The sequence below is a fragment of the Tiliqua scincoides genome, chromosome 13 (assembly GCF_035046505.1).
Source record: "Tiliqua scincoides isolate rTilSci1 chromosome 13, rTilSci1.hap2, whole genome shotgun sequence".
Taxonomy (NCBI): domain Eukaryota; kingdom Metazoa; phylum Chordata; class Lepidosauria; order Squamata; family Scincidae; genus Tiliqua; species Tiliqua scincoides.
The window spans coordinates 4,228,368-4,255,133 of NC_089833.1; the positions used below are offsets into that span (position 1 = coordinate 4,228,368).

The window sequence follows — 26,766 nt, forward strand, 5'->3', positions numbered from 1 at the left end:
ATGGTGCAAAAATATCAGTCCCCTGTTAGAGTCTACAAATACCCTTTCGAGCTTGTCATGGCGGTAAGTGCCGATTTCTGTCTCTCCTTTGTAGGTCAGGCTGCACAAACCATCCTTCAGAAGTTTGTATAGTGTTTAGCATTTGATTATTTTTTTTTAATGTAGCATGTGTCATATTTCAGCTCCTTAAAGATTTATTTCTGCAGTTGTGGTTGAATCTTCTATATCAACCTGTCATTGGGCTCCTTTTGATTATGTGCCGTATTTTTCACCAAAAATCTGCTTCTAACATCAGTGCTGAATTGATCTGTGGCAAATGTCAGAGGAATGGGGGAAAGGTTCTGGTTTTCATCTTTTGTCTTATTTAAGCATGTAGTAAAGCTGTCAAAATGTTGACCTTCTGTACTTGAACTGCTCCCTCTGTACCTGATTTTCGCTCCAGTAGAAAAGTATTCTGCCAATTACCAATGAAAATTTTAAATATCTCTCAGAGCAGCTTGCATAAAAATTCCCTCTACTTAAGTAGAATAAGTACTGTAGTATTGCCCCCCTTCCATTAACCCCCAGGCCTGGAGCGATGTTTTTGTGTTGCCTGGGAAAAAAGATTCACTCCCCTTGTCATTCTGCTCTTTCTAAATACTCATTTTAGGAAATGTGCTTCATATTGTGTCTATAGATCTTATTGTAGAATGAGGTGGGTGAAAAGACTTGTAGAAATCTCTTGTAAAGCCAACCATGGCTAATTCTACTCTGCTCATGATATCTGTCTTTTGTGCCATGTTCAGTGCATCTGGGAGAGGAGACATGCATGCCTGCATCTCATGTGAACTGTGCCTTATGGGTTTTGGCACTGGAGACTTTTGTGTATAAAGTCAGCTCTTTTCACATTTTCTGAATACAGTGAAAGAGACTGGCAGGCATACAAGACCAGTTTCTATCATTTTGGCTAATAGGGACAGCTGTTATTGCATCAGATGTTCTCCGGTGGAATCTCCATGGCAGGGTCAGTCCTTGACATCTGGGAAAGTCCTCCCTCTCAGGCAGGCAGGTCAGGTCAGGTTACAAAGTCTTCCTGATGGGAGGGCTCCCTCAATTCCCCAGACCGACCTTGCCTCTAGGCACTGTAGGCTGGGTTTTTTCTTGGTCAGCTTACCTGACCTTCAAAACTATTTTTTTCTGGGGCTTTGACCCCTTCTTTACTTTTAAACAAGTTGTGAGGAAAAGGACTGCAGCCGTCCTGCCTGAGCTCCCCTGACTGCCGTCCTTGTTGGGCAGAAAATGGGGTTGCTTCTCGCCCCTTAAGCAGCCGGACAACTGTAGGGCTCGTGCTTCCCCCTGGTTTTGGGAACAGCATAGGAGCCTGGCTGCAGGGCGATTCTTGGCCATGCTCCCCTGACTGCCGTCCTTGTTGGGGCAGAAAATGGCGTTGCTTCTCGCCCCCTAAGCAGCCAGACAACTATAGGGCTCATGCTTCCACCCCCCTGGTTTTGGGAACAGCATAGAAGCCCCAAAGAAAGGGAACAAATATTCCCTTATCTGGAGGAGGCCTCTGTGATTACCCCCCTACTACAGGATGCAGCACATGTACCATTGGCACAGCAGCACCTGCACTGGAAAATTGAATAGGATTTGGCCCTTAGTGTACACTTAGGGGTTCATTTATAGTATAGTTTGATGTTACTTACAGCTGTACCTTATGGGGTACACATAAATTGATGCCTATGCACTAGTTAGATGCAGATATGTTAAACTGCTCCCAGATTCACTTAACATTGTGAATCTGGATGTAGCTGCATCTCGCTTCATGCTTTCTGTTACAAGAGAGACTTGCAAATGAATTTCTATGAACAAAGTTAATTAGGAAGCAGTCCTAAGGGGAGCCCAAAAAAGGACCAGGAGAAAGACTTCAGGATAAGCCTTTCCTGTATTCTTCCTCACAGAAATGTAATGAGAGGAACATTTTAGGTGTCTGTTGCTGTATATTTCTTACAGCAACAAGCCCTTAAAATTTCTGTCTCGTTACATTTACGAGCGGAAGAATTAAGGGTGTGTCCTAGCTGATAGTGACCATATGTATCCTCATTGAATAATCAGGAAAGTGAACAGCCATGCTGACCATGCCTTGACTTAGTCTGCTTTGCAGTGACTTTGTTTACCAGCTAAATGCAGAGGAAGCAATCTGTTCTTGACATTGTTGGAATGCGACAAGATCTCCATGGTGGAGTTTCTTATGCTAGATAGTCTTACGGTGGGATGAACACCTTGCCTTATATTCCGTAGTTGTGAATACCTGTAAGTAGTTCTAAGATGTGTCCAGTTTCTGTACCTTTAACTCTGCCCTCATTATTCTGCTGTTGGGATTGAAAAAGAAAAACAAAGTACTTTATATTTGGGCTGGTACAGAAGTGGAAACTTCCCAGCTTACTGACACTGTGAGCAAAATGTTGATATAAGGGTCCCTGGATTGCACATGACAGTTCCATCTGGGTGCTGACATAGTAATTTGCACAGCCCCAAATTAATTCCTACCTTCCGTTAAAACATTTTGTATGGCCTGATGGCTGCACTGATGTTGGCTTCGAAGCTTTTCTCTGAATAAATTGAAGGGATTGACCCTGAAGCAGCAGTGCTGCTCGTGTAATATTCATAGGAACTTTGTGCTTCGGCCTGCAGTCTTCACTCACTTACCATGTGCTATGATAATATGGTCTTGTGCAAAGCAGGTTCAGGCTAAGTCTGCGCTTGAACAAGGCAGCTGTAAGGAACCTGAGAGCAGTTATACATGCGCTTGTTGTCTGTTTTGGAATTTGGTACATTAACGCACGGTTGTATAGGAGGCTGCTTGGACGCTGAAAGTCTTTCAGACGTGTGAAATGGAGCACTTGGATCTCTAGTTACAAGGAGTCGATCCTAGCAGTGGCCTTTTGGGGAGCTGCAAAGCAGGTAACTATAAAGTGCTGACCCATCTCTCAGTTTTGAATCCATATTCTGGATTCAGTGGTCTGAAATTCCAAGAAGTTTGAAATTCCAAACACGCTTACCACAGAGAGAAAGAAAGACAAAGAGAGAGAGAGAGAGAGAGAGAGCCCCATTGATCAAAGTTAGTAGTAGACATTCACTTGCCATTAATCTTACTGCAGTCTCTCTGACGTAAAGAATCTGTTGTCCTGTCAGTCACAGATTGACTCATATAGAGCATTGCAAGCCAGCTATTCTCTTTGGCTAAACTTACTTTGCTCTGGCTGCCCCTACCAAGAAGATTTGCCTAGTTTGCTACCCTTGAAATGTCCCCTGTACCTTGTTCTCTTCATCTGGCTTTTTTTCAGAATGAGACAGATATACAGTAAACCCAAAAGAGAATAGTTTACAGCTACTCTGTAGTAGTGTGTGTGTGTGTGTGTGTGTGTGTAAAGAGAAGAGAGAGAGAGAGACTCACATTGTGAAGGCAACTTATGATGACTGAGGGTTCTGTGTGTCTTTCTACAGAAGATATTGTAAAAAAAACCCATTGAAAAATAGTGGTTTAGATAAGCCTGCCAACGTAAACAGCCTTGAGTGCATTTAATAAAGCAGAAAAGCAGTATATAAATATGTATGTATGTCTTCTCAGAGCCAATGTCAGAGTATGCAGAGTTGATGACAGTGTCTATTGCTAGGAAGAAAAGGACTGACTTTTGTGACATCTGCAGGATTCATTTTCTTTGCTCTTGGAAATTCCATGGGCGTGAAGTTGCTTGGCTTGTTGTAAAGTAACAACAGTGTGGGTTGAGCAGAAAAATGGAAGAAGAACTTGTGTGGTCATTCTGTAGTGATGTTAATTCTATTCATGTGCCTACACCCTGACATTTTAAGAGAGAACCAGTGAATAATAATTGCCTAGAGGTGTGCAAAGCTGGTTCGAATCTGCTTCATTAAAAGCATCGAGCAGAAGATACAGAATTCTTTGTAACCCTCTGAAGATGCTTTCCACAGTTGAAAGTGAAACGTTAGGACTTGATCCTACAGTGTGTTAATCTATGGTTTGAAGGCTTGAGCAACATTTTTAATTGTTTTAGAACCAGTTATCACATTTCTAAAATAGCTAGATTTGTCCATAATATCTACCATGTTTTCTGATACCAGAGATTATGGCTACAGGTAGAGCCTGTTTGTCTGCAGGGGTTTCATTCCCAGATACCGAAAACCTTGGATAGCAAAATCCATGGTTTTCAGAGCTCACCTCAGGCTCCTGTTGCCTCTAGGGCAGTGGTTCCCAACCTGGGGTACATGTACCCCTAGAGGTACTTGCCAGGCTCTTTAGGGAACTGAATAATAGTGGGAAAAGGCAAGCCTTGCAGGGCCGATAAGGCAGGAAGGAAGGCAGCTAGCGAAAACCCCCACAACTGCTAGTTTCTGGTCATCAGTTTGGGTATTATCAGATATTAATCAGTAGTTGAAAACACACATTTGAAATAAAAACTTTGTTAAATACAAACAATTTGCTAATATGAAGGGTACAATTTACGAAAATGGGCTGCCAAGGAGTACACAAGTGAAAAATAATTGGGAACCACTGCTCTAGAGGCTCTTCTGAGGCCCGTAGAGGCCGCGCATGGCCTTTATGGGCATCAGAATGGCATCTGAAGGTCCTAGAAGTGCACTTCTGGTTTTCGGCATCCAGAGGCTTCAGGCTGGGCCAAATTCGCAGATATAAAATCTATGTATAAGTAGCCTCAACCTATACTAATATTTCAGCCACTAATAGTAAACTATGACTGTACAGTGGTGCCTCGCATAATGAATGTCCCGCGCAGCGAAAAACCCGCAGAACGAAAGCGGTGTGTGAAGTTTGGTAACTCGCATAACAAATTTTTATGACTTATGCTTTGCATAACGAATTTTTTTTTATTGTCCTGGTTTGTCTTAAGGGGGCGGATCTTCATGTCCCTTTATGATTCCGTCCACCCTAGTAAGGGGCGGATCTTCATGTCACTTTATGATCCCGTCCACCCTAGTAAGGGGAGGATCTTCATGTCAGCTTGCTCCCAGGAAAGTGTGCACAGGATTACAGCCTTCAAATTCCCCACTCAGCATCCCCCCATCGCTCATTCACCCTCTCACTGCCCCATTTCCTTCATGTTTCCCCCCATGATCACGGCAAAAGCAAGCAATTGAATGCAACTGCTGTGTCCTCCCCAGCTTAGAGCACAATCCTGTGCGTGTCTCCTCAGAAGTAAGTCCCATTGTGCTTGCTCCCAGGAAAGTGTGCACAGGATTACAGCCTTCAAACTCCCCACTCAGCATCCCCCCCATCGCTCATTCACCCTCTCACTGCCCCATTTCCTTCACGTTTCCCCCCATGATCACGGCAAAAGCAAGCAATTGAATGCAACTGCTGTGTCCTCCCCAGCTTAGAGCACAATCCTGTGCGTGTCTCCTCAGAAGTAAGTCCCATTGTGCTTGCTCCCAGGAAAGTGTGCACAGGATTACAGCCTTCAAACTCCCCACTCAGCATCCCCCCCATCGCTCATTCACCCTCTCACTGCCCCATTTCCTTCACGTTTCCCCCCATGATCACGGCAAAAGCAAGCAATTGAATGCAACTGCTGTGTCCTCCCCAGCTTAGAGCACAATCCTGTGCGTGTCTCCTCAGAAGTAAGTCCCATTGTGCTTACTCCCAGGAAAGTGTGCACAGGATTACAGCTTTCAAGCTCCCCACTCAGCATCCCCCCTTTTTGAAATCCTCTGTACAGTATGTATGCCTTTAAAGAGCACTTAATAAACACTTTGTAAACCAAATTTGACTTTGTTCTGACTTTTCTTGCCCATAGGAACGCATTAATTAAATTTCAGTGCATTCCTATGGGAAAACGCGCTTCGCAAAACGAAAAACTCGCATAACGAAAGGACTCGCGGAACGGATTAATTTCATTATGCGAGGCACCACTGTACTGATAAAAGTCTTCTCCCCCACCTCTTGATTCTGTGGGTGCATCCTTTTTATACATGTGTTCATAGCTAGTCATAGATAGCCTGTCAGGAGTAATTTTTCTCCTGTCAGCTGCAACAGCTTATAATGCAGTATTATCCCAGCTGTCTTCTCAGGGGCATCTATGAAACTTTTCATACCCAATTGTATCATTAGAGCATTATCTGCCCAATCCTGAATAACACAAGCAGGTACATCTCTTGTTTGTTTGCTCTATAGAGGAACATTGCAGCATGCCTGTTTGAGACCTTGAGGGGTCATAGTAACTTCTGCATCATTAAATGTAATTTAATCCTTAGCAGAGATGTCATGTTAGAGGCAAGTCATGTTAAATGTCATGTCAGCTGTTCCTTGCCTGCCTGGTTTGAAATCGGCTTCTGTGCTGTAAAGCGCAAAATGTATCTTGATTGTTTAATGTGCTGGTTATAGATGTCCAAGGGCATATTCAAATCTAACGTAATGCAGTTTGTTGGTATATGCCATTGTACTTGCCAGAGTCTCAAATTAGCCTGAAATTTGTATGCTGTATGCTGTATGTATACTGTATGCTTTTTAAAACATTTTTTATTATGTTTTCTGGAGACTGCCCAAAATAGCAGCTTTTTGCTGTGATCTCTGGAGACCTTCACTGTAGGAGTTTTGCCACAGGTAACATTACTGTTGGTCAGCTTTTGCCACATAGCAACACACTTTTCCTAAACACAATAATAGTTTTGTATTTGCCACAGTATGTATATGGTAAATAAGATTTATAGAACCTTCCTTCTTGGAGCAGAAAGGCAGGATAGGAATTAAATAAACATTGGATTCAGAGAGCCATTTGGAGGTGGGGTGTTGGATCACACACTCATTGTCTTCTGATAGCACTTGGTCATATGTGAGTAGGATATTTAAAAGTTCATCTTTCCTTAAAACAATGACTTGGACGGAGACCAGCCAAATGGTTGCTTTCCTAAGAAATCTTCTGGGTTGCTACATTCCCTGTGTAATCCTCTTGAGTTTCCTTTCCTGAACTGAGAGGCTATTATGAAATTTTGATATCCTAATTTGGGTAGCTGTTCCATCAAGCTGTACAAGACCTGAATTTTCCAGGGTGTACTGGAGTAAAGTTGTACAGGCCTGGTCTGTGAGGGTTTTTTAACTGTTTGCTGCTTAACACTTGGGTATTCTTGTGCCTTTGGAGACTGGATGCTGATACTTCTGACCAACACATGTTGTATAATGTGTTTCTCAAGGTCATTTGCTGGAATATTGGCTGTGATCAAATGGGGAAAACATCAGAATTTTTTTTTTTAATGTCAAGGGCATTTTCATTCACTATTCTCTCCCATCTCTCCACGTGTATACAGTAATGTTTAAAGCAGACGATGCTGTAGCTGTTTTAAAACACAGGATCTCTCTAATTTTGGCTACTAACCTTGATGGAGTTCATCTTGCTTTGTTTTTTATTTTAACAAACTTTTATTCCACCCTTCTGTCCACCAGGTCCACAGAGACCACCAGGGCAACTCACAAGTAGTCCATAAACATGTGTAAAATAAGTCATAATGCAGCATATGAAAAATATAAATAAATCAATAAAATCCATAACGGAACAGAGTAAACTCAATACCTATACTTAATATAGATATTTATTTTCAAGAATTGATAAATAGATTGGCTGTGATAGTGTTTAGTCTTTAAAATTCACGATAGAACACAACACAACAGTCACCAATATTGGAAGCTTGACTAGAGTGTACATGATTGTATCTGTCTTATCTAGATATTAATTTACCTCCATGGCCTAAAATAGCCACTATTCCATTAGGATATATGACTAGGAAGAGTAGAACGTGTACTAACCAATCTGCGTATTTTAGGAATATTGGTATGTCTTGTCCCAGAATGCATTCCTGTACGTGGGCAGTAGCAGATCCATCTTTCAGATACTGAAATTGTGCTCTCCTCCCCCAACAGGGGAGCAATGTGATTTATAGGCAGTATTACTTTTGCCTGAAGATTGATCCTATTTGTGCTTCCGAGCACAAAGCCTTGTTTGTGATATACAAAGGTGTGCCTAGGTGTGCTATCCAGAGACTGAATAAGATGCATGAGTTTGATAAAACAAAATCTGTTGGGTCACTTGCTTGGTTATTGGTTTTGCATGCAATTCTTCTAAGCTCTCTGTGTTCCTTTCCTGACCCAAATAAGATTTGTAACCCAACATGGAGCATGTTTTCTTGACAGTAAGCTCCACTGAGTTTAACAGAACTTCCTTCTAAGTGTGTTTAGGTATGTAGCCTTAATTTCAGTTCTTAACTAGGTGGTATTTTACTGTAACAGAAATGGTTACTTAAAGCACAAAAAACATACTGGTTCTTATAACATTGACTCTCTGTATCTCAGGCTTACGAAAAGCGCTTTCCCACTTGTCCAGAGATCCCAGTTTTCTTGGGTAGTGAGGTCCTTCGTGAATCTAAGAGCGATGATGGAGCCATTCATATCATTGAACGAAGCTGTAAATTGAACGTGGATGCACCTCGGTTGCTAAAGAAGGTGGGAGCTGAAATTGCTCAGGGATGTACGGACCCCTTAAAAGGGCTCCTTTGGCCCTGCTTGAAAGGAGCTATAGGTTATTCCTTGCTTCTGTGATTTAACATGCTATCCTTGCTTTTCTTCCTTCAGATTGCTGGAGTAGAATATGTGTTTTTTATCCAGAAGAACACAGTGAACTGGAAGGAGCGAACCCTTGTTATTGAAGCTAGTAATGAGACCTTTGCTAATCGTGTCACTGTCCTGGAGACATGTAACTACTCAGTAAGTCTTCACTCTACCAAATTTCTCATCCCTGGCTCAGCCTTGCATCTTGGTCACTCATATAGAGACCTTTTATTATTGCCAGCCAGGTTTTTCTCAAGGTTGTGCAGTAGTCTGTTAATGGATGTCACTTGGAGGTTTGAGATGGTTTGGATTTGTGCCTGCTCATGTTCAATTTCTGGAGGGAAGGGGATTGCAAGATTAATTGGAATTTATAAAAACAAGGGAAATTGAGACTCTGCTCTTTCTTGGCTCTCTTACTAAGTTCTAGACCAGCCTTAACTTGAAGTTACAGCTCACCCCAAACCCTAAGTGAATACCCACGTTACCGTGTTTGCTCTTCTCTCTCCTTGTGCCACCTGGGGGCCAATCAGCATGCTGTCCTGCCCCTTGTTTACTCCCAGACCAATTGGAAGGAGAGGATGAGAATGACACTGCAGAAGGGAGAAGGCAGAGAATGGCATTGCAACAGGGTGCACTCGATTGGCAAGTGAGAGGGAGGAAGCCAAAGCAAGATAGAGTACTACAATAGCTGGAGAACAGCTGGATGAGTAGGGGATAGGGTGAGGCCAAAATACCCTCTCCAGAGCCAATGTGGGATTCATGTCATGTAGGACTTTTGTCCCTGGCTACTGTTCAAACTGTGCAGGCCTGAGCCTCAAAATAAAGTGGCAGGCAGTAGTACTTCCATGTCTCACCTGATGTCTGATAGTGACACACTTTGGGGTCCCAACCTCTTAGTTGAAGATACCTGATCCAGACTGCCTGCACTGTATTGAACCTGAAATGTTATGTGGTCACAGGTAGTTGCTTGAAACAGTTATAAAATTTCCTGAGTTTGTAGTTTTTTTGTTTGGGTTGGTTGTATGTCGGTCTCATGTTGGAGTGTAAACGTTCTGTGTGATCTGGTCTTCGTCGACCTGCAGAATCTTCACAGCAGACAGACAAGATATCTCAGGAGATCATATTCTTAGGCTCTGTAAGCTAGTGGGAGCCATATTTAATACAGAATAGTTCTGGCCCACACTCTGTTCCGTTTAACCTTGCTGAATTCCCTAGAATGCTTTTTTCTCATTGGAGCAGCCAAAACCAGGCTAGACTAGGTGAAGTTCACTAGGCTAGGTGAAGTCAGTTCCTAGGTCCCCCGGCTTGTGTTTTTTTTTTTTTCTTTCCCTGCCACTGTCACTATGGATCTGGAGCCTATTATGATGATTGTGCACCATCTGCCATCTTGGCCTGTCCTTAGTGAAGCAGAGGTTTGCCTCTTATGTCGGCTGCAGCATTAGAAGTAGCTTGGTCTATCACTGGGAGTAATTAAATACTCTTTTGTGTTCAGTAAACAAAAGCCCAGATTGTGTTACTTACCTGCTTCATTGGCAACAATTCAGGACAGTATCTTTGTGAAAGCCAAGAAGCAAGTATTGCTGCATTTGTTTACCCTGGTGACGATACCCCCCAGGCTTCTTGGGTTTCATATGTTCCAAGACACATGTCCTGTATCTGAGGTGGTTGGGTGTGGTTACTTTAAAATACTGCAGCACTTCTAATCAACTATCCCTTTGCTCTGGCTCAGGTGCTAACTAAAGATGAAACTAGATGAAAAAATGGCCGACCTGTGTCTTCAAATATAGATCACTGTCAAACAGCTGCAAAGCTGGGTGGGTGACTTCAAGTGGAAAAGTAGCAGATGGGAGGAGGTGCTCAATCCTTCTTCTACCCCTCACTTCCCTCTCCTTCTGCACTGGTTCTTCTACAAGCCAGGCTTATTTGCTGATCTTAGTTAAGAGAAGAGGTTTCACCACCACCATAGCCTGCTTTTACATTTGAAATTGTTCTTTCCCTCCTTTGCTTGAGACGAGTCTTCCTCCATTACATCTTGTTCCAGCCTGTTTCCAGGAGGCCCAGCAACTAGGCATCATCATTGCAGTGGGTTCTTGATCTGTTCTTTATTGCTTCCAGTTCTGCCTGTTCTGAGAGAAGAGCAGTTACGTGGAATGCAGCAGGAATTAATGCCAGTTTGACGCTCCTGCTGCTGTTAGCAGGGAAGTGTGTGGACGTTCGATGACGACAGTATTTATATACCGCTTTTCAACGGAAAGTTCACCAAGCGGTTGACAGAGAAAATCAAACAAACAACTAATGGTTCCCTGCCCCAAAAGGGCTCACAATCTAAAAAAGATGCAAAAGAACACCAGCAGACAACCACTAGATAAGACTAGATCTTATCTAGACTAGATAAGATCTAGTCTAGACTAGACTAGATAAGGTTATCTTATCTAGACTAGATAACCACTAGATAAGATAAGATGGGGTGAGGAGGGCCAGTTACTCTCCCCCTGCTAAATAAAAGAAGAGCACCCACTTAAAAAGTGCCTCTTGCCAGTTAATAGGGATTCTGTCTGGGCTTGCTGAGTTTCTTCTCAGCTTGGCTTGAATTTCATATTTTCTTCTCCCTGTCTGTTTAGATACAGATTCTTTCACTTGTTTAGGTGTCTGCTGTCCTTGTCTGCTCTAGATTTTTTACTCCAGTGAATGAACACCTGAATTGCCAACGATTGGTTCAGGAACTGTCCCCCACACACTAACCTCCTGTAGTCCCCCGCACACTAACCTCCTGTAGTGCAAGGGAAAGTTTGTGCTCTGAGGCAAAGCTGTTTAAGTGCTGGGTCAGCTCCACCTTCCTCAGGTAGGAATGCTGAGGGATAGATGTCCACAAAAGCCAAGTTGTCAACTTTCAGGGGTAAATGGACTGTTATATTTTTTTTCTCCCAATTCCTTGATTCAGCTGGAAGGTGCTTTCTTCCTGTTTGCGGTTTAAACCCAGAGAAACATTCAGCCTTGGAAGGAGAACACACAGAATTTGTGCACAAAAATGCATCAGAGACCTGGCTTCTTAGCATAAACAGCCTTTCTGCAATCAACTAGTCTAATTCTAACTGCCATATCTATGTCTGGTGTTAGGTTCACCCTGAGAATGAAGACTGGACGTGCTTTGAACAATCTGCGTCTCTTGACATCAAATCATTCTTTGGCTTTGAAAACACAGTGGAGAAAATTGCAATGAAGCAATATACAGCCAACATCAAGCGGGTGAGAAATGATTGTCCCATCTCTTTGTGGTTTGCAGCTTTCCTGTCTTAGGCTGCAATCCTAACCACACTTTCCTAAGTCCCATTGAACAAATTAGAACTTATTTCTGGGTAGACCTGGTTAGGATTGTGCCCTTAGTCTGAAGAAATAAACAATTGGTGATGACTTCAGAGACAAGGTTGCAGATGCCCCGTGTTGATTTATTTTGGTTAAAAAATTACTGTACATGCGAGTGATCGAGTTGGAAAGGTTGGAAGCTCCCAGGAGTCATTGTGCACACCATCATGTCCTCCTAGGAGCTGTAACCTTGTTGTCAAACTGTGGAGCATTTTAGAAGTTACAGTCATGGATCTACCATTGAAAGCCAATGTGATGTAGTGGGAAAGGAGATCCTGGTTCAAATCTCTGCTTGGCTTCAAGCTTGGTGGGTCACCTTGAACCAGTGATAGGTGTGGTTAGGTTGTTGTGCTGATGGGCAGTATTTTCATCGTTCTGAGCTCTTGCTCAGAGGCTAGGATAAAATGTCATGTCCCTTCTCTATGGATGGTATCACAGAACTAGGAATAAGTATAATTGAATTGGCATCCTTTCAGCTCTCCAATATGGGTCAAACACCAACACAAAATTTCCTTATAGTGAGCAAGAGTATATGGAAATTGAACTATTAAACCAGCACTCTTTTTATTAAAGAAGCTTTCTCCTCCTGGTTTAGTCTGTTTCTTCAAAAGACCCCATTGCCCACAAAACCAAACATAATTTGAAGATTGCAAAGCTGCTGTGTGTGTCTTTGTGTAGGCTTTCCAAAAGAGGAGCCAATTCTGCATTCTTCCATTTATCTTTGCCTAATGATGCAGACTTAACAGATTGATTTTTATTAAAAGAAATATGTACAGCACCTACACCACTCTTAGTGCAGGTGTGTGTATATGAGGTCGGACTCCCCAGGTAAAATCTGGTACTGCTTGGACAGCCTGCTTCCATTTCCCCAGGTCTTGCCACAGCTCCCATATCCTACAACGATAGTAGCTGTGCAGCAGGAACCTAGGAAGAGGCTTCAGTGTCATATTTTCCCTGCCCCTCTTTCATACCTGTCTCACCATCATAAACCTGTCTTGAATTGGATAATCGTAACCTTCTTTGGGGACCATTTAGATCGAAAGGCAAGGTATAAATCTTGAAAACAAACAAAATAATAATGCAAGATTTGAGCCCAGGTCCATACTGAAAACTCTTCACTAGACACTGTGTTGCATACGTGTGCAAAGCCTTTGCTAATGTAGGGTCACGTCTTTCCTGCGTGATCTGAGAAGGCAGATTATAAGGTAATAAATCATTTCATTCCAGGGCAAAGAAGTGATTGAGCATTACCTGAAGGAGCTGATTGCCCAGCGTATCACTTTTATTCCCCGGTGGACTCCTCCAGCAGTTGGTGGAAAGGTGGATAAAAGGACTCCTTCAGGATGTGGTAGTGATACTGTGAATACAGAATTCCACCCGCATGCAGGTGGCCAAGAGCAGAGTGGAAACACCTGCCCTTCTGTGGAGGCCTCGACTCCTGATGGTGGGTGTGTGTGAGCCAGCCAGCTAGGATTCTTTCAGCATTTGTCAGTTTGAACCTTGAACAGATGCCACAGTTCCCCCCACAACCACCTCATGCCTGGCCTCTCATTTACAATTTGTCTTTCAAATATCTGTTCTGGATCATTTGTGGAAGCCTAATTTTGACTGTAGGACTCCTGCAGCCTGGCAGCTGGGTATCCTTAGGCATTTCATCCCTGTTCGAGTGTACTGTAAACTATTGTGTTTGGGAGCAAAAAAATTGTTTTTGCTGCCTCATGTGGAGCCGACCGAGAAAATTCCTTCCCTTCCTCCCTCCCCTCCCTCCTGTTTGTTCCTCTTTGTTTCCATATGCCTCCTGCATAGCCACAGTCCCATGACACTACCCTCCTGGTGCAGAGTTCCCTTTACTAGCTCCACTTGCCTGCAGGTGCACATCTGCTTCTCTGCCCGAAATGCTGTCTGTGTAACACTTTCTATGCATGTTCCAGAGGCATAGTGGCAGGGTGGCCATATAGCAAAAAGTATCCACCTTTTTTTGACTGATTATCATAATAATTGATGGAATAGTATTTTCTGCTGTAGAAACAGTGTCCAGAATTGCTTTGTGATGAAGGCAGAAATTAAAGGGGGAGGGGTTAATTGATGCTTTGCAGCAAAGGGATTGCTGATCCCGTTCCAGTTTGCTTAGATCAGTGGTTCCCAAACTTTTTAATACCAGGACCCACTTTTTAAAATGACTATCAGGACCCACCTAGGCTTACCAGACTTTGAAAGAAGAAGAAAATATTTTTTATATATTTATTAGTAACAGTAACCAGAAAAAAGACCCTCAAACATCTCTCTCTATATTTACACATGTTTGCAAACTGCAGGAACTGAGCTCTTTGCAGGGTAATTGACAGCTATGGTATATGATTTTTTAATAGCCTCAGGGCTTGAGGCAATTACTTATCTGATCTTATCATCACCCTTTGGCAACCCACCAAAACTCAGTTCATGACCCAGCAGTGGGTCTAAATTCACTGGCTTAGATGCTTCAATTTATATTTGTTTACTTTTATTTTCCCACTTTCTTCAGCTGAACCCAAGGTAGTGTACACAGTGTTTCTAAGCGGGCCCCATTCAGACACTGAGCAGACATGCATCTCCTCAGCATCAATGAGGGTGATGCATCATGCACCTTCAGATCCCCACCCTACTACTTTATTGTAGTATGAAACTTTTAAAATAAAAATTTATATCCCCCCCCCCCCAAAAAAAAATCTATATTTCCCACCCTATCTGGGAGGCGAACAGCAATTTAATTGTATATCTGGGACCATGCCCCTTCAGGGCTCACAAAACAAATAGGTAACATTGATGGAGGAGGAAGAGGGTTAAGGCCTCCCAAACATGGCAAACAATTGGCTCTTCTAGGGATAGGGAAAGAAAGTTACTGTAGGGGCAACACTCTGCTGATTCATAGAAAAGTGCCTTTTACTTAGTTCACTGATCTATGTGTCTTGGTATTGTCAGCACTGACTGACTCCAGGGTTTCAGACTGGTCTTTCCCAGCCCTGCCTGGAGATGCTAGAAGTTGAACCATGCAAAGCAGGTGCTCTACCGCTGAGCCACAGCCTTCCCCAGTGTGGTCTGGATTAGGACTGCGCTGGTCTTTCCCCGCCTGCCTCAAATACCTTTTGAGCTATTGTTAAAGTTGTATGCGGAATTAGCTTGTTGCCATTCTAGGAGTAAAGCCTTATAGATTCCCTTTTCTGAGTAAAGCTTAAACTGTTTTGCAGTCACTATTGAAGCTAATAGCTAGCAGAAATATCTTGATTATTTGGTTGACTTGCTGCCCTCTGGGGTTGTTTTCTTGCTACTCCCCAGCTGACAAACTGGATGCAGATTACATAGAAAGGTACCTTGGGCAGTTGACTCCTATGCAGGAAAGTTGCCTGATTAGACTTCGCCAGTGGCTGCAAGAAACACATAAAGGCAAGGTAAGCCCCTGCGGGAAAAGTCTCTCTATTAGGTGAAAGAAAAGGATTAAGTAGACTTTTGCAATCCTGTGGTCTTAATTGTTTCGTGTTACTCAGGCTATCATATCAGCTTCTACTGCATAGCTATGTGGCTCACCTTTCCTCTGCTTTACCCATTTCTGAAATGAGATTAAATTGTCCGCACATGTTTACATTTAGCAGGCTTGAGATCACTAGGCAACAAAGAGAAGCTAATTGATTATGCCTGAATTTAATCATGTGCTAAATTACTATCAGTACATGGGCACAAGAATTCTGTCACATTTGACGTGTTCCTTATAGCTGCTATCTTTTAATTTTTTAGCAGACATCTCAAAACATATTTATGGGCCAGTGGCTTTGATAATGTAATGAGCAAAAATAGGTGCACTGCCTTTTGTCTCTTTCTTCAGATTCCTAAAGATGAACATATCCTCCGTTTTTTGAGGGCTCGGGACTTTAACATTGACAAAGCTCGGGAGATGCTTTGCCAGTCACTGACCTGGCGCAAGCAATATCAGGTGGACTATATCCTGCAAACGTGGAGACCACCATCTCTTCTGGAAGAGTACTATACTGGCGGGTGGCATTACCAGGACAAAGGTAGAAAGCTTGCTGTATGTCTCTGGGCTGTATCTTGGGGTGACCTGTAATGTTCAGTTGGTTACCCATTTGTCACAGCATTGCCTAAGGCTCTTGACACCTCTGAGGGCTGCTTCTCTTGTTACATGTCCCTACTTGGTTTCTGAAAGGACTTGTAGTCAAGCAACTAGAATGTGATCTGGTGACCTGGGAATGTAACTCAAAAACTTGCAGCAGGTGTGCATCTCATATTTTTACCTGTTGTAGTGCAGAAATGGGCATGTTAGCCCATTCTTTGTCCACTTTCTGACATGAATGAGTTGGGAGAACTAGTGTTGGAAGCCACCTGAGGTGCCCTAACTGTTTTCCAAAGAGAAATTGGAATAGCTGTCTCTAATGGGGTAGACAGCTATTCTTGAGCAACTGTCTTCCTTTTGAGATTTTCCTAATTAAGCCAAATAAAAACCACCTCCAACCCTACTGTAAGTCTCAAATAGATTGAATTTGCTCTGTTGCTCACACGTCTCGCCAAGCCACCTGATGAGGCTTATGTCAATGGCAGGTGGTGAGGGGGGCTGTGAATACGAAATGTCCTCCACCTTAAGCCTGCTGCTGCCTCCCTCCAGCTGACTGTGGACACAAGCCACTTTGGTTGTCTTCGTACTTACTTGAATACTGTGTTGCACAGTTTTTGCAAAGATGGAATGGCAGGATTTGCAGTTTAATTTAAAAGGGCCATGTGAATGAAGCAGAGCTTCTTTGTTTGCCAGGTTCTTTTAAACGCAGCTGGAAGTCCCGCACTTCCTGCTTTGTAAAAACCACACAATGGAGAAAAGGGTGGTTTTTTTTAGCATGCTGCAGCAGAGGCAACAGCTGTGGACGAGGCAGCATCAGGCCTTGTCCCTGTCACACTGTCTCTGATTGCCCATAGTCGTGGTGCTGTGAATGTTCCTTGTGACTGTCACACATGAGAGAGAGAGAGAGAGATTGACATGGGTGAAAGAGGACTGTAATCATAAAAACAAAATGTATTCAGGAGAGAGAAGATGCAAATATAAGTATCACATGGAAAGCATTTTTTTTAGTGTTTTTTCTTTGGGATCATCCTATATTTCATACTCATGCTTGCTCTTTCTCAGTATAAAAGACCCCAAAAAAGAACTCGCTTCTTCCATCAAAAGCAAAGCTTTTCAGTGGCTGATGATATATTCTATTGCTGAATAGTAAGTATGTGAGAGAAGGGCAGCCCAATCCTATCCCTAGTGGGACTGCTGGGTGTAGTGGTGCCAAAATGTTGACAGCTGTATCCTGCGGCCCTTTGGAGGCTGCTGGATGTCTCCTCCCCTTCCCCTGTTCATCCTCTTCCTCTGAGGCCCTGCCGTGGGACGACTTGAGTCTCCATCGGCTTTTTGCCAGCACAGACTGGGGAACCTCTTTTCAGACACAGAGGATAGGATTCAGCGAAGCAGCCCTCCAGGTCAGTTTCTGCCCTCCCTCCACCCCAAAAAACCCACACCACCTCCCAGCTGTGCAACTTATCCCCAGGTGCTCCCTCAGCATCTTGTCTCAGCACTGAGGCCCAGGGCACTGGTCCAGCACCAGTGTCCTCTCCTCCTCAGGTGTCATGGATGTGCCTTATGGCATATTTGTGACACCTGGCGCTGGAGCTAAGCACCGGAGCTCAGCACCGGTGCTGGTTAGAATTGGGCCCTTAGGCTCTAACCCATGACACTCTCCTGTACAAAGTAGAGGTTACAGATTAATCTTTTGTAGGCCTTTCTGTTTCTCCTAGGTGTAGGTTATGACTTTGGACTGAGCAAGGGATTGTGTTTAGTACTGTGTCAGTAGCCAGTGACAAGAAGAGTTGATCTTTCAGGCATTTTACCTCCATAGGCAGGCAGCTGAAATCAGACTGGCACAGTTTCTTTTTTAGTTCATTTCTGTGTCTCCAGTAGAAACTTTTCTTCTGCAGCACAAAAACCTCTTTCCTTGAGCTACTTTGTTGATTCTTTGTATTTAAAGATGGAAGACCCCTCTACATACTTCGCCTTGGCCAGATGGATACCAAAGGTCTTGTGAAGGCCCTGGGCGAGGAATCACTCCTTCGTCATGTAAGACATGTCTTTTATTTTACCTGTGTAATTTTAATGGCCGAAATCTCTAAGAAGCTGCAGGCATCAGCCTCATTAATCCAGTCCTGGTCCTAAGAAGCTGCAGGCATGAGCCTCTTCTGAGTACACTGATGGCCAAGCAGTGGATCTTTGGAATCTTGTTAGTGGGTTGCCCAGCTGTTGCTGATTGGGATTTGCAGGAATGGTGGGGACTTCAAAGTGTGGAAGTAGCACTGGAAACCTAATTTTAAACAAGGAAACCTATTTCTGTAAGACAGTTACTCTTTGCAAAATTGTGGCTATGTCTGTAGCCCACACAGTCCACACACTGCATTTTGGGTTCCTCTGCACCCACTAATTATTTCTTTCCAAGTATGTAGTTTTATATACATGCTTGGTAATTCAACATAATATGCAAACTTTACATTGAATTGTATGTGGATCAGCCACTGCCCTGATTATTTTGTTCAGCACCCAGGACCACTCTAGAAAGAAGTGCAATTCTCTGTATTTAGTGAGAATTTGCCATGACTTATTTGTTAGAACTTTTTAAATTAATTGCAATCTGTCCTTCTTCTTCTTTCAGGTGCTGTCAATTAATGAGGAAGGACAAAAGAGGTGTGAGGAAAACACCAGTCTGTTTGGCCGTCCCATCACGTAAGTATGCACTGAGCTATGCTTCTGTTTTTCTGAATGGGCTACATGAACCTGGGTAGTAAGGGAAGGTGTGTTTCAAAATCTTGTGATGCCTTGTCCTAGGGCAGGGGTCTCCAAACTTTTTGGCCCGAGGGCTGCATCAAATATCTAGCACAGTGTTGGGGGCCGAAAAAAGAATTTAAATATAAAATTTATATAAATAAATTAGAGATGGAACTTAGATGAGTGAATAAATGAATGAATGGGCTCATTCCTTCAAATTCTCTGGCCCTTAGAACACCCTTCAGACACAACCACAGTACAGTTCCAGTCGTGTTTGGCCAAGTGGGTCAGGGGCTTTCAGGGGACAAGAGGCTGGCCACGGGCCAAATAGAGGCTTGCCACAGGCCGCATCTGGCCCCCGGGCTGGGGTTTGGAGACCCATGTCCTAGGACAAGGACAGTTTTTTTTGGTGATTCTGCTCTTCTACTTTGGACATGTCACTTCTGAGTCTAATTGTGACATCGGAAGAGAGCCATTTTTAGTATGAAGGATTTTAATGCTGTTTGGAGCATCACCCTAAAATGCCTGTGACCAGAGAGGACCAGCAAGTTGTGCAGTACCAATACACAGCCCCTTTCTATATGGAGTAAGGCCAGAGTATCTGTCCCTAATTATGTTGTTCTGTTTCTCTTGAAGTTGGACACGATTGATTCTAATTCTTGGCTGACTGGACCAGGACTGAATTAATGTCTCAGAATTGATGATACAGGTGGGGCCTCGGTATCCACAGGGATCCATTCTCAAACCCCACCCCCCATGGACACTGAAAATCATGAAACAAACCCACTATTTTTGGCCCCTTAAACTTCCAAAGGCAACCAGACCTGTGCTTTCCGGAGAGCTTTCTGGTTGCTTCTGGATGACTTTCTCTGGAGGGCCGCACGTATCTGCCCGCAGCCTCTGTGGGCTTCAGAATACCTCCTAGATGTAGGAAGGTTCCTCTGGTTCCGACAAAAAAAATGGAAGTGACTTTTTTATGCCCCAACCCTCGGAGTGCTTTTTAAAGGCATAAAAAGTCCCTTCTAGTTTTGACAAAAAAACCAGAAGTTGTGTTTTTACCTCTAAGAGGCACTGTAAATCCCACAGCATCCATAGCGGATGCACATGGCCTCTGCAGGCTTCAGAAAGCCCTCCTGAGGCGACTGGAACTGTGCTCTGCACACCTTCAGAGGGCTCAGGTTGGGCCAAGTCTGGTTCCATGTAGGTTTGCAGATGGAAAATCCGCAGATAAGTCGGCTCAGCCTGTATTGTAATGGCATAGTTGTTGAGAATTACAAAACTGACCGTTTAAGTATGTGTCCCATTACTAGATGGGAAGAAACTAGAAGAAACTTTCTTCTTTCACCATTTCCTGAGAAATTAGCATTTGGTCACTTTACTTTGGAATATGACTGTTTTGTTGAAACAGCCAGATTTCTGTAGAAAGGTTCCCTGTTGCTTTATTTATTTATTTATTTTTTGCTCCTATGAAAAAGGACGACTTCACAGATTTGCTGTCTTTCAGATCTTGGACCTGCCTAGTTGATCTTGAAGGGCTGAACATGCGTCACCTCTGGAGGCCTGGAGTAAAAGCTCTTCTCAGGATTATTGAGGTTGTTGAGGACAACTACCCGGAAACACTGGGAAGGCTTCTGATTGTGCGAGCACCCAGAGTGTTCCCTGTTCTCTGGACTCTGGTGAGTGGAATATCAATCAGGCAATAAGATCTGCTTCAGTGCATGAAATAATTGGTGACGGGAAATCTCACCTGTTCTTTACTATAGCCTTATAAGGGAGTGTTGTTGGGAGGCATGTGGAAGTGAAAATTGCAAACTTAGGAGGGACATCCTGGCTGTTGTAACTTCTTTGTTTAATGCAGAATTTTACTTTTGATGGATAGTGCAATGCTAATAACTGTAAAACATCAACACAGTGAGAATTGTGATGGGAATCACAAACGATAATACTATATATTGATTGGGAGAGGTTTTGGGCTCAAAATGCAAGAAATGAACCAGTGAGATTTTGGCGCTCTTTTCTTTCCATTTCATTCAGGTATAGAGGAGGCCTTGACAAAGTTCTAAATGGTTTAGGTGCAACATGCATTAAAGATTTCCACCTCTCCTGTGCCTCGTTGTTGTGTGATCAATTAGGAATGTCAATTCAACAAGAACATCGATGCTGTAGGGTTAGATATTAAGAATGTGTGCAGAAATCCTTTCTCCAGGGCTGCCTCACCATTGCAAAGCTTCCTTCCCTGAGAAACACATCCAAGTCTGTGACTGAACATCTTGAAAGCACCAAGATGTCTTTAGGTTGACTGTTGGGGTTACAGTTAAGGCAGTGGATAGATCTGACATTTGGAATGCATCTCAGTCTAACTATTTTTAACTATCCTAAGTTTGATTTAACTTAATCCTATTTTTAATGAGATTTTGAGATCATGACATGCTGTGAGCCCATGACAGGGCAAGTGATGCATTTTAAATAAGAACAGCTTTTGCTGTCTGTTTCAGGTTAGTCCCTTTATCAATGAGAACACCAGGCAGAAGTTCCTCATTTACAGTGGCAACAACTACCAGGGTCCTGGAGGGCTTGTGGACTATCTAGACAAAGATGTGATTCCAGACTTCCTTGGAGGAGAATGTGTGGTAAGTCTGGAGAATGACTGAAATGTGCAGCACAGCGCTGAGACAGAGGTTCTGTCTCTTATCTCTGAAGTCAATACTTCCTTAGTCAAAGTTTAGTCATGTTAATGTGCCACGTTCCAGTTCCGTTGTGACTTCATTTTGGTAAACTCTGTAAAAACATCAGGACCCCGTCTCAGTTTTTGTGAGAAGCTGCAGTACCTGAACACAAATGTGCTGTGCATTGGTGCTTTACAGTGCAACTTACTGTACACTGTTGCAAGAGGACAGTCATGCTCTACTTGTGCCTTCCTGCTGCTTCTCACTCTGCTCGCTTGCTTTTTCTGTCCTCCAGGTGCTACAGCTCCCTGGGGCAGCTCTCTGGGGCAATGTTTTTTTTGTCCTTGCATTAAAGTGCATAGCCGCAGCTCACGTACTCCCTGGCAACACTGTCCCTTTTCCTGCTTCGCTCCTCTGGGCTGCTGGGCTGACCACTTCTTGTTGGCTTCCTGTGTACAGTTCTCTTAGTAAGGAGGAGGGTTTTTTAATTGGGCAGCAAACTTCCTCTTGGTTTTAACAGCTGAGTCGAGGATGTACTGATTTGAATGGTGAATTTTCAAGGGGTGCATGTGTATGCTGGGTCCCTTCTGCCATAGCTACTTCTTATTGGAAAATGCTGGTGGGAGGGGTGAGGAGGAGAATTGTCTCTGTCCTATGTCTTTTTGCTAAGTGGTAGAAAACAGAGGCCAGCTGCATTGCTATGTGGAATAGCAAGGCATATCATGCTGGTTGTTACTGCAAATCAGTAAAAAAAAATGGAGTAGAAATCTTTAAAATGCTGAGAATCATGTTTTGCACGACATGCTCTTTTGCACGACATGCTCAATCTTTCTCCCCCCACCCCCATCCCAACAGTGTAACGTGCCTGAAGGTGGTCTAGTCCCCAAATCATTGTATCAAACAGATGAAGAGCCTGAGATATCTGATTCTATCCGCCTCTGGACCGAAACCATCTATCACTCTGCAAATATCTACAAAGGTGCTCCCCATGAGGTAGGGTCTGCTGATCAATAGAAGAGTTAGTAGGAGTTGCGGACAGCCTACGGGGTCTGAGGCCTGAGCTTGTGGTGAATGCTCTGTGCTTGGCTGGACCAGGCCTGGATGATTTAGGTGGGATTTTGGAGGTGCATGAAAGGAAAGGAAAACTGTTTGGGGGTCAGGAAACATTTTCAGGTTCCTCGTGTAATGTCCCTTCACATGTCACAAATACCTCATTCTTGAAGGGGTAAAAAAATTAATGGAACTCATAGCTGTTTTGTGCTTCTGAAAGACGTGAGGATCCTATGAAAGGAAAGTGTTTTGTGGCCTTGGATTATTCTCAAATTTGCTTGAGATTGCATGAGTCAATTGGTCCTCTATCCTCTGGATATTGGAGAGGATAACTTTGATAGTAGCTAAGGGGTACAAGTGCACTTCTATGGTTATGAAGGCTAGAGTAACAGGGGATGGTAACTATGCTCTGGTTGGCAACCTTCAGTCTCGAAAGACTATGGTATAAGCCTACAGCCCCCAGTATTCCCAGGCGGTCTCCCATCCAAGTACTAACCAGGCCTGACCCTGCTTAGCTTCTGAGATCAGATGAGATTGCATGTGGAGGGTAACTATGCTCTGAGCACCGCTTATGTCGTTGCCTGTCATGATGCCTCCTGTAGTGTGGCACTCCAAAGGCTGAGTAGGGTATCCCAGGCGTGCCTGTTTCAGTGGGGCTGGGGAAAGCCTTTTGGCTATTGTTTGCTTGTGATCTTCCTCTGACCTTAAGGTGGCCAGGTCTTGTGTAGCTCCCCAGCCTTAACCTGAAGCCCCCCAATCTGGTGTTGGTAGAAGGGGCACAGGCTAATGTATTGTCTTAGCAGCCTTGACATGAGCCCCAACACCTACTGAATATGCTGTACTTGTATTGGGACTTATCAGGCAGGCTCCTGGGTGCACGGCTGGTTTGAGAAGCTTGTGGCGAAGTATTGTGCTTAGGTGCAAACCTTCAAATGGAATTGAAGATGGTTGCTTGGAGCCAGAAGTTACTGCATGATTTAATTTCTTTGTTGGATAAGGCCAGCATTATGTTGAGCAAGATGATAATTGAATTCTGACTTTTGTTTGTTGTTTAGATAGTTGTGGAGATCTTGGAAGGTGAATCAGTGATCACCTGGGACTTCGACATCCTCAAGGGGGATGTGGTGTTCAGCCTTTTCCATTCCAAGCGAGCACCTGAGACAAGCCGCAAGGAGGCCCCAATGCCAAATGCTTTGACAGGTGGGGATAATGTGCAGCTGATTGGCAAGAGTTGGGTCCTAGGGGTGGACTACAGCCGTGTGGAGTCCCCACTGGTTTGCCGGGAAGGCGAGAGCATCCAGGTCAGTCGTGCTTCTACTCCTGAGAACTTCTGGTTTAACTGATAGGGGAAAAGCAAGCTGTTTCCAAGGTTAAAACTGTGAGATTTTCACATCGACTTAGAGCTCCTCACATCAGTTGCAAGGACGCATACTTGACCAATTGCACTGGAGGTTCTAGATGCAGCCTGTGGTGCTCAGCTGTGGGTGGTGGTTGTTTATGTAATACTTTCAGCATTCAAGGTGATTTGCCACCCATAGTGTATTTCAGTCTCACAACTGCTGGTTGTTCCTGTTTCCATTTTATAGATGGGCTGCTGAGTCAGTGATTTAGAATCAGAGTTAATGGTGGCATATAGATTTGAACCCAGGTTTTCCATGTAAAGGCCAAGTAAACCTTTGCTAGGTAAAACTCTGTGGCACATAACTGAAAACAGCATTCTCAGCATGGGCCTGGAGAAGTGGTTTCCAAGCTTTCTACTTTCAGAAAACCCTTTCCACATCAACCTGTTTGTCAAGGCACCACTGCACACCTGCCAAGGAAACCTAGCACATTGTAGTGGGTTCTAGAACAAGTTTAGGACACAGATCAATTGCTCCATCTGAAGTAAGAGTGCATATCAAGTACTCTTCCGTGGCTGTACAATGTTGGCTGAACATGGTTGTGGCAGATAAGCTGTCCATCAGGAAAGTTTGGGTGCTGTGACTGATTTTGTTGTGGAGGAGCACATAAGTGAAGGAGGAACCCCAGGATTAGCTGGGAAACAGCTTGGAAATGTAGAGTTTCCAAAGTGTGAAAAAGACAGAACATTTGCTGGAAAGGACCAGGTAACTGAAAATGTTTAATGATTTCACCTTTTTCCACCAACAAAAGTATTCTGTCTTCTATGAGGCTGATATGTACGTCACTTTCACAGCACTTTTGACCTTTTTTACAGCATGTTTGGCTTTTTGTTTTGAGATACCAAATATAAAGATGGCTTTTAAAAATGCAGAACAACAAATGCCCTTATCTCCTTACCTTTGTTTCTCACCATCTCTCACTTTTCAGGGCTCCCATGTGACTCGCTGGCCTGGCTTTTATATCCTGCAGTGGAAAATGCACAGCCCAACTCCCTCTGCTGGGACAAGCCTGTCTCGGGTTGACGATGTCTTGGCCACTCTCCAAGTCTCTAACCACAAGTGCAAGATCATGTATTACTATGAGGTGCTTGCATCCAAAGAGTTCAGGTAAGAGGGCTGATGGGACAACTGACTGCATGGCTTGCTTTATGGAAGCTGTGCTTGGTGTGATTCTGGAGAGCCATCGCCCAGAGTCCCCATCACAGACTTCTCTTTTCTAAATCCAGTTTAATGTTGTCTGTAATTTTTTCTTCTTTTATGGCACTAATAGGGTTTCAACACTCTTATGGGCAGCTCATCTGGCTGCCACATCAGTCCAGAGATCAGTCTTTTTCTTCCTTGAAACATTTTCATATCAGCTCAGTCTCCAGGACAATTAGAAGTATTAGCTATGACCTTCAGTTTTTACTTTCATTGTTAATGTATGCCATCTGGCTCAAGACACTGAAGGTCTTATCAGGCAAATCGGTATAGGTTCCAAATCCTTTTGAGGTTATCCTGAAGGTGAAGATCTTGAAGGAATCAAAACAATCACTTGATCTGACACTCTAGTCTAGCTTAAACGTATCTGAGCGTGTGCAAAGATAGAAAATGGCAATGTTGCTCTGTTCACGTTACCACTTTTCCACAGGATATATCAAAACTGACCCTTAGAACAGTTTTTTTCAGGATGGAAGTAAATTTTTGGCAAACTCAGGCTTCTTAATCTCATTATTGAGGAAAAAATCAGAATTGTGAATCCTTTGCATAGCCAAACACCTACTTCTGGCTTCAGAGTCGAAGCAAGGAAGCCCTAATAAAATCCTGTCCTTAAATGTGTATGTAAAATGCTCCCTCTTTCAATATCCTCAAAAACATTGTGGTGGGTTTTTCGGTGATAACGAAATAAAAACACATAACACCGCTTTCTGCACTTCTAACTTTTGAAAACACTGAAATCTGAAAAATAATAATTTAAAAAACCGTTTTCACCCACCCCTAGTTATGACTGATTTGTCTGGATAGTAATTGAGTTTGAGGGCTTGTTGATCATTGTAACTCTAGATTGCCATAGCTAATTCTACCTTCTGAATAGTTCTTGCTAGTGAACTTTTATTGGAGTTAGTAAGGTTTCTGAACAATTCTTAGGACACCTTGGCCAGTCCTACACTAGAAAAGAACAAGCAGATGACCGCACTGGAGTAAAAAACAAACTGACTGTATTTAAGTGCACATCGATATTAAGGGCACAGTGTAATGCATGTTGTCCTTCCATTCCAGGGGTTCCATGTCAAGCCTGGAATCTTGCAACAGTGGCTTTTCACAGCTCAGTGGAGCTACGACAACTTCCAACCAATCGCAGAGCAGCTCTCTGATTTCTAGATAACCTCATCTAGGGGTGTGCTGGATGCTGAACAGTGAGCTGCTGGGCCTAGAGATACCTTCCTCAGGTCTGCCCTGTGGACTGAACCGAAGAACCACATGGCTGACTGGCCATCTGGATGACCACAGGGGGCGACAATTTGGACAGAATGCTGTTTCTGGAGAGCTGCTTGAAATCCTTCAGGAATAGACACGGCTTTTAAGTTGTGAAGATGGACTTTCCGGGGTGGTGTATGAGCAAATCTGTGCATTAGAATGCATATCACTTTTGCATGTCTTTTACATAATTCCTGATTCAAGGGCTCTTTCTTGTTAGCATCTCTCTATGCCACTGTAGAGCTACCTTATGTCGCCTTACCTGTTAGGACCTGTAGAGCTGTCTTTATGTGTAGCAAAAAATTAGCCTAGTTTCTTGGGGCATCAACAGAGCCATCTGTTGCACAAGGTGTCTCAGTAACAGAAATTAGATGCACACCTACT

The 26,766-nt window shown here is 43.5% G+C and overlaps 1 protein-coding gene across 1 annotated transcript; it reads left to right on the forward strand.

The window, feature by feature from the left end:
• On the forward strand, nucleotides 1–26,290 carry SEC14L5 (SEC14 like lipid binding 5). Its single transcript, XM_066640746.1, has 15 exons — nucleotides 1–63; nucleotides 8,357–8,506; nucleotides 8,636–8,767; nucleotides 11,729–11,857; nucleotides 13,202–13,418; nucleotides 15,287–15,399; nucleotides 15,831–16,020; nucleotides 18,022–18,110; nucleotides 18,697–18,767; nucleotides 20,314–20,485; nucleotides 21,305–21,439; nucleotides 22,331–22,468; nucleotides 23,581–23,826; nucleotides 24,854–25,032; nucleotides 26,185–26,290. Exons 1-15 carry the CDS (start codon nucleotides 1–3, stop codon nucleotides 26,288–26,290), a joined length of 2,130 nt encoding a protein of 709 aa, XP_066496843.1.
• Nucleotides 26,291–26,766: the final 476 nt, after the last annotated feature.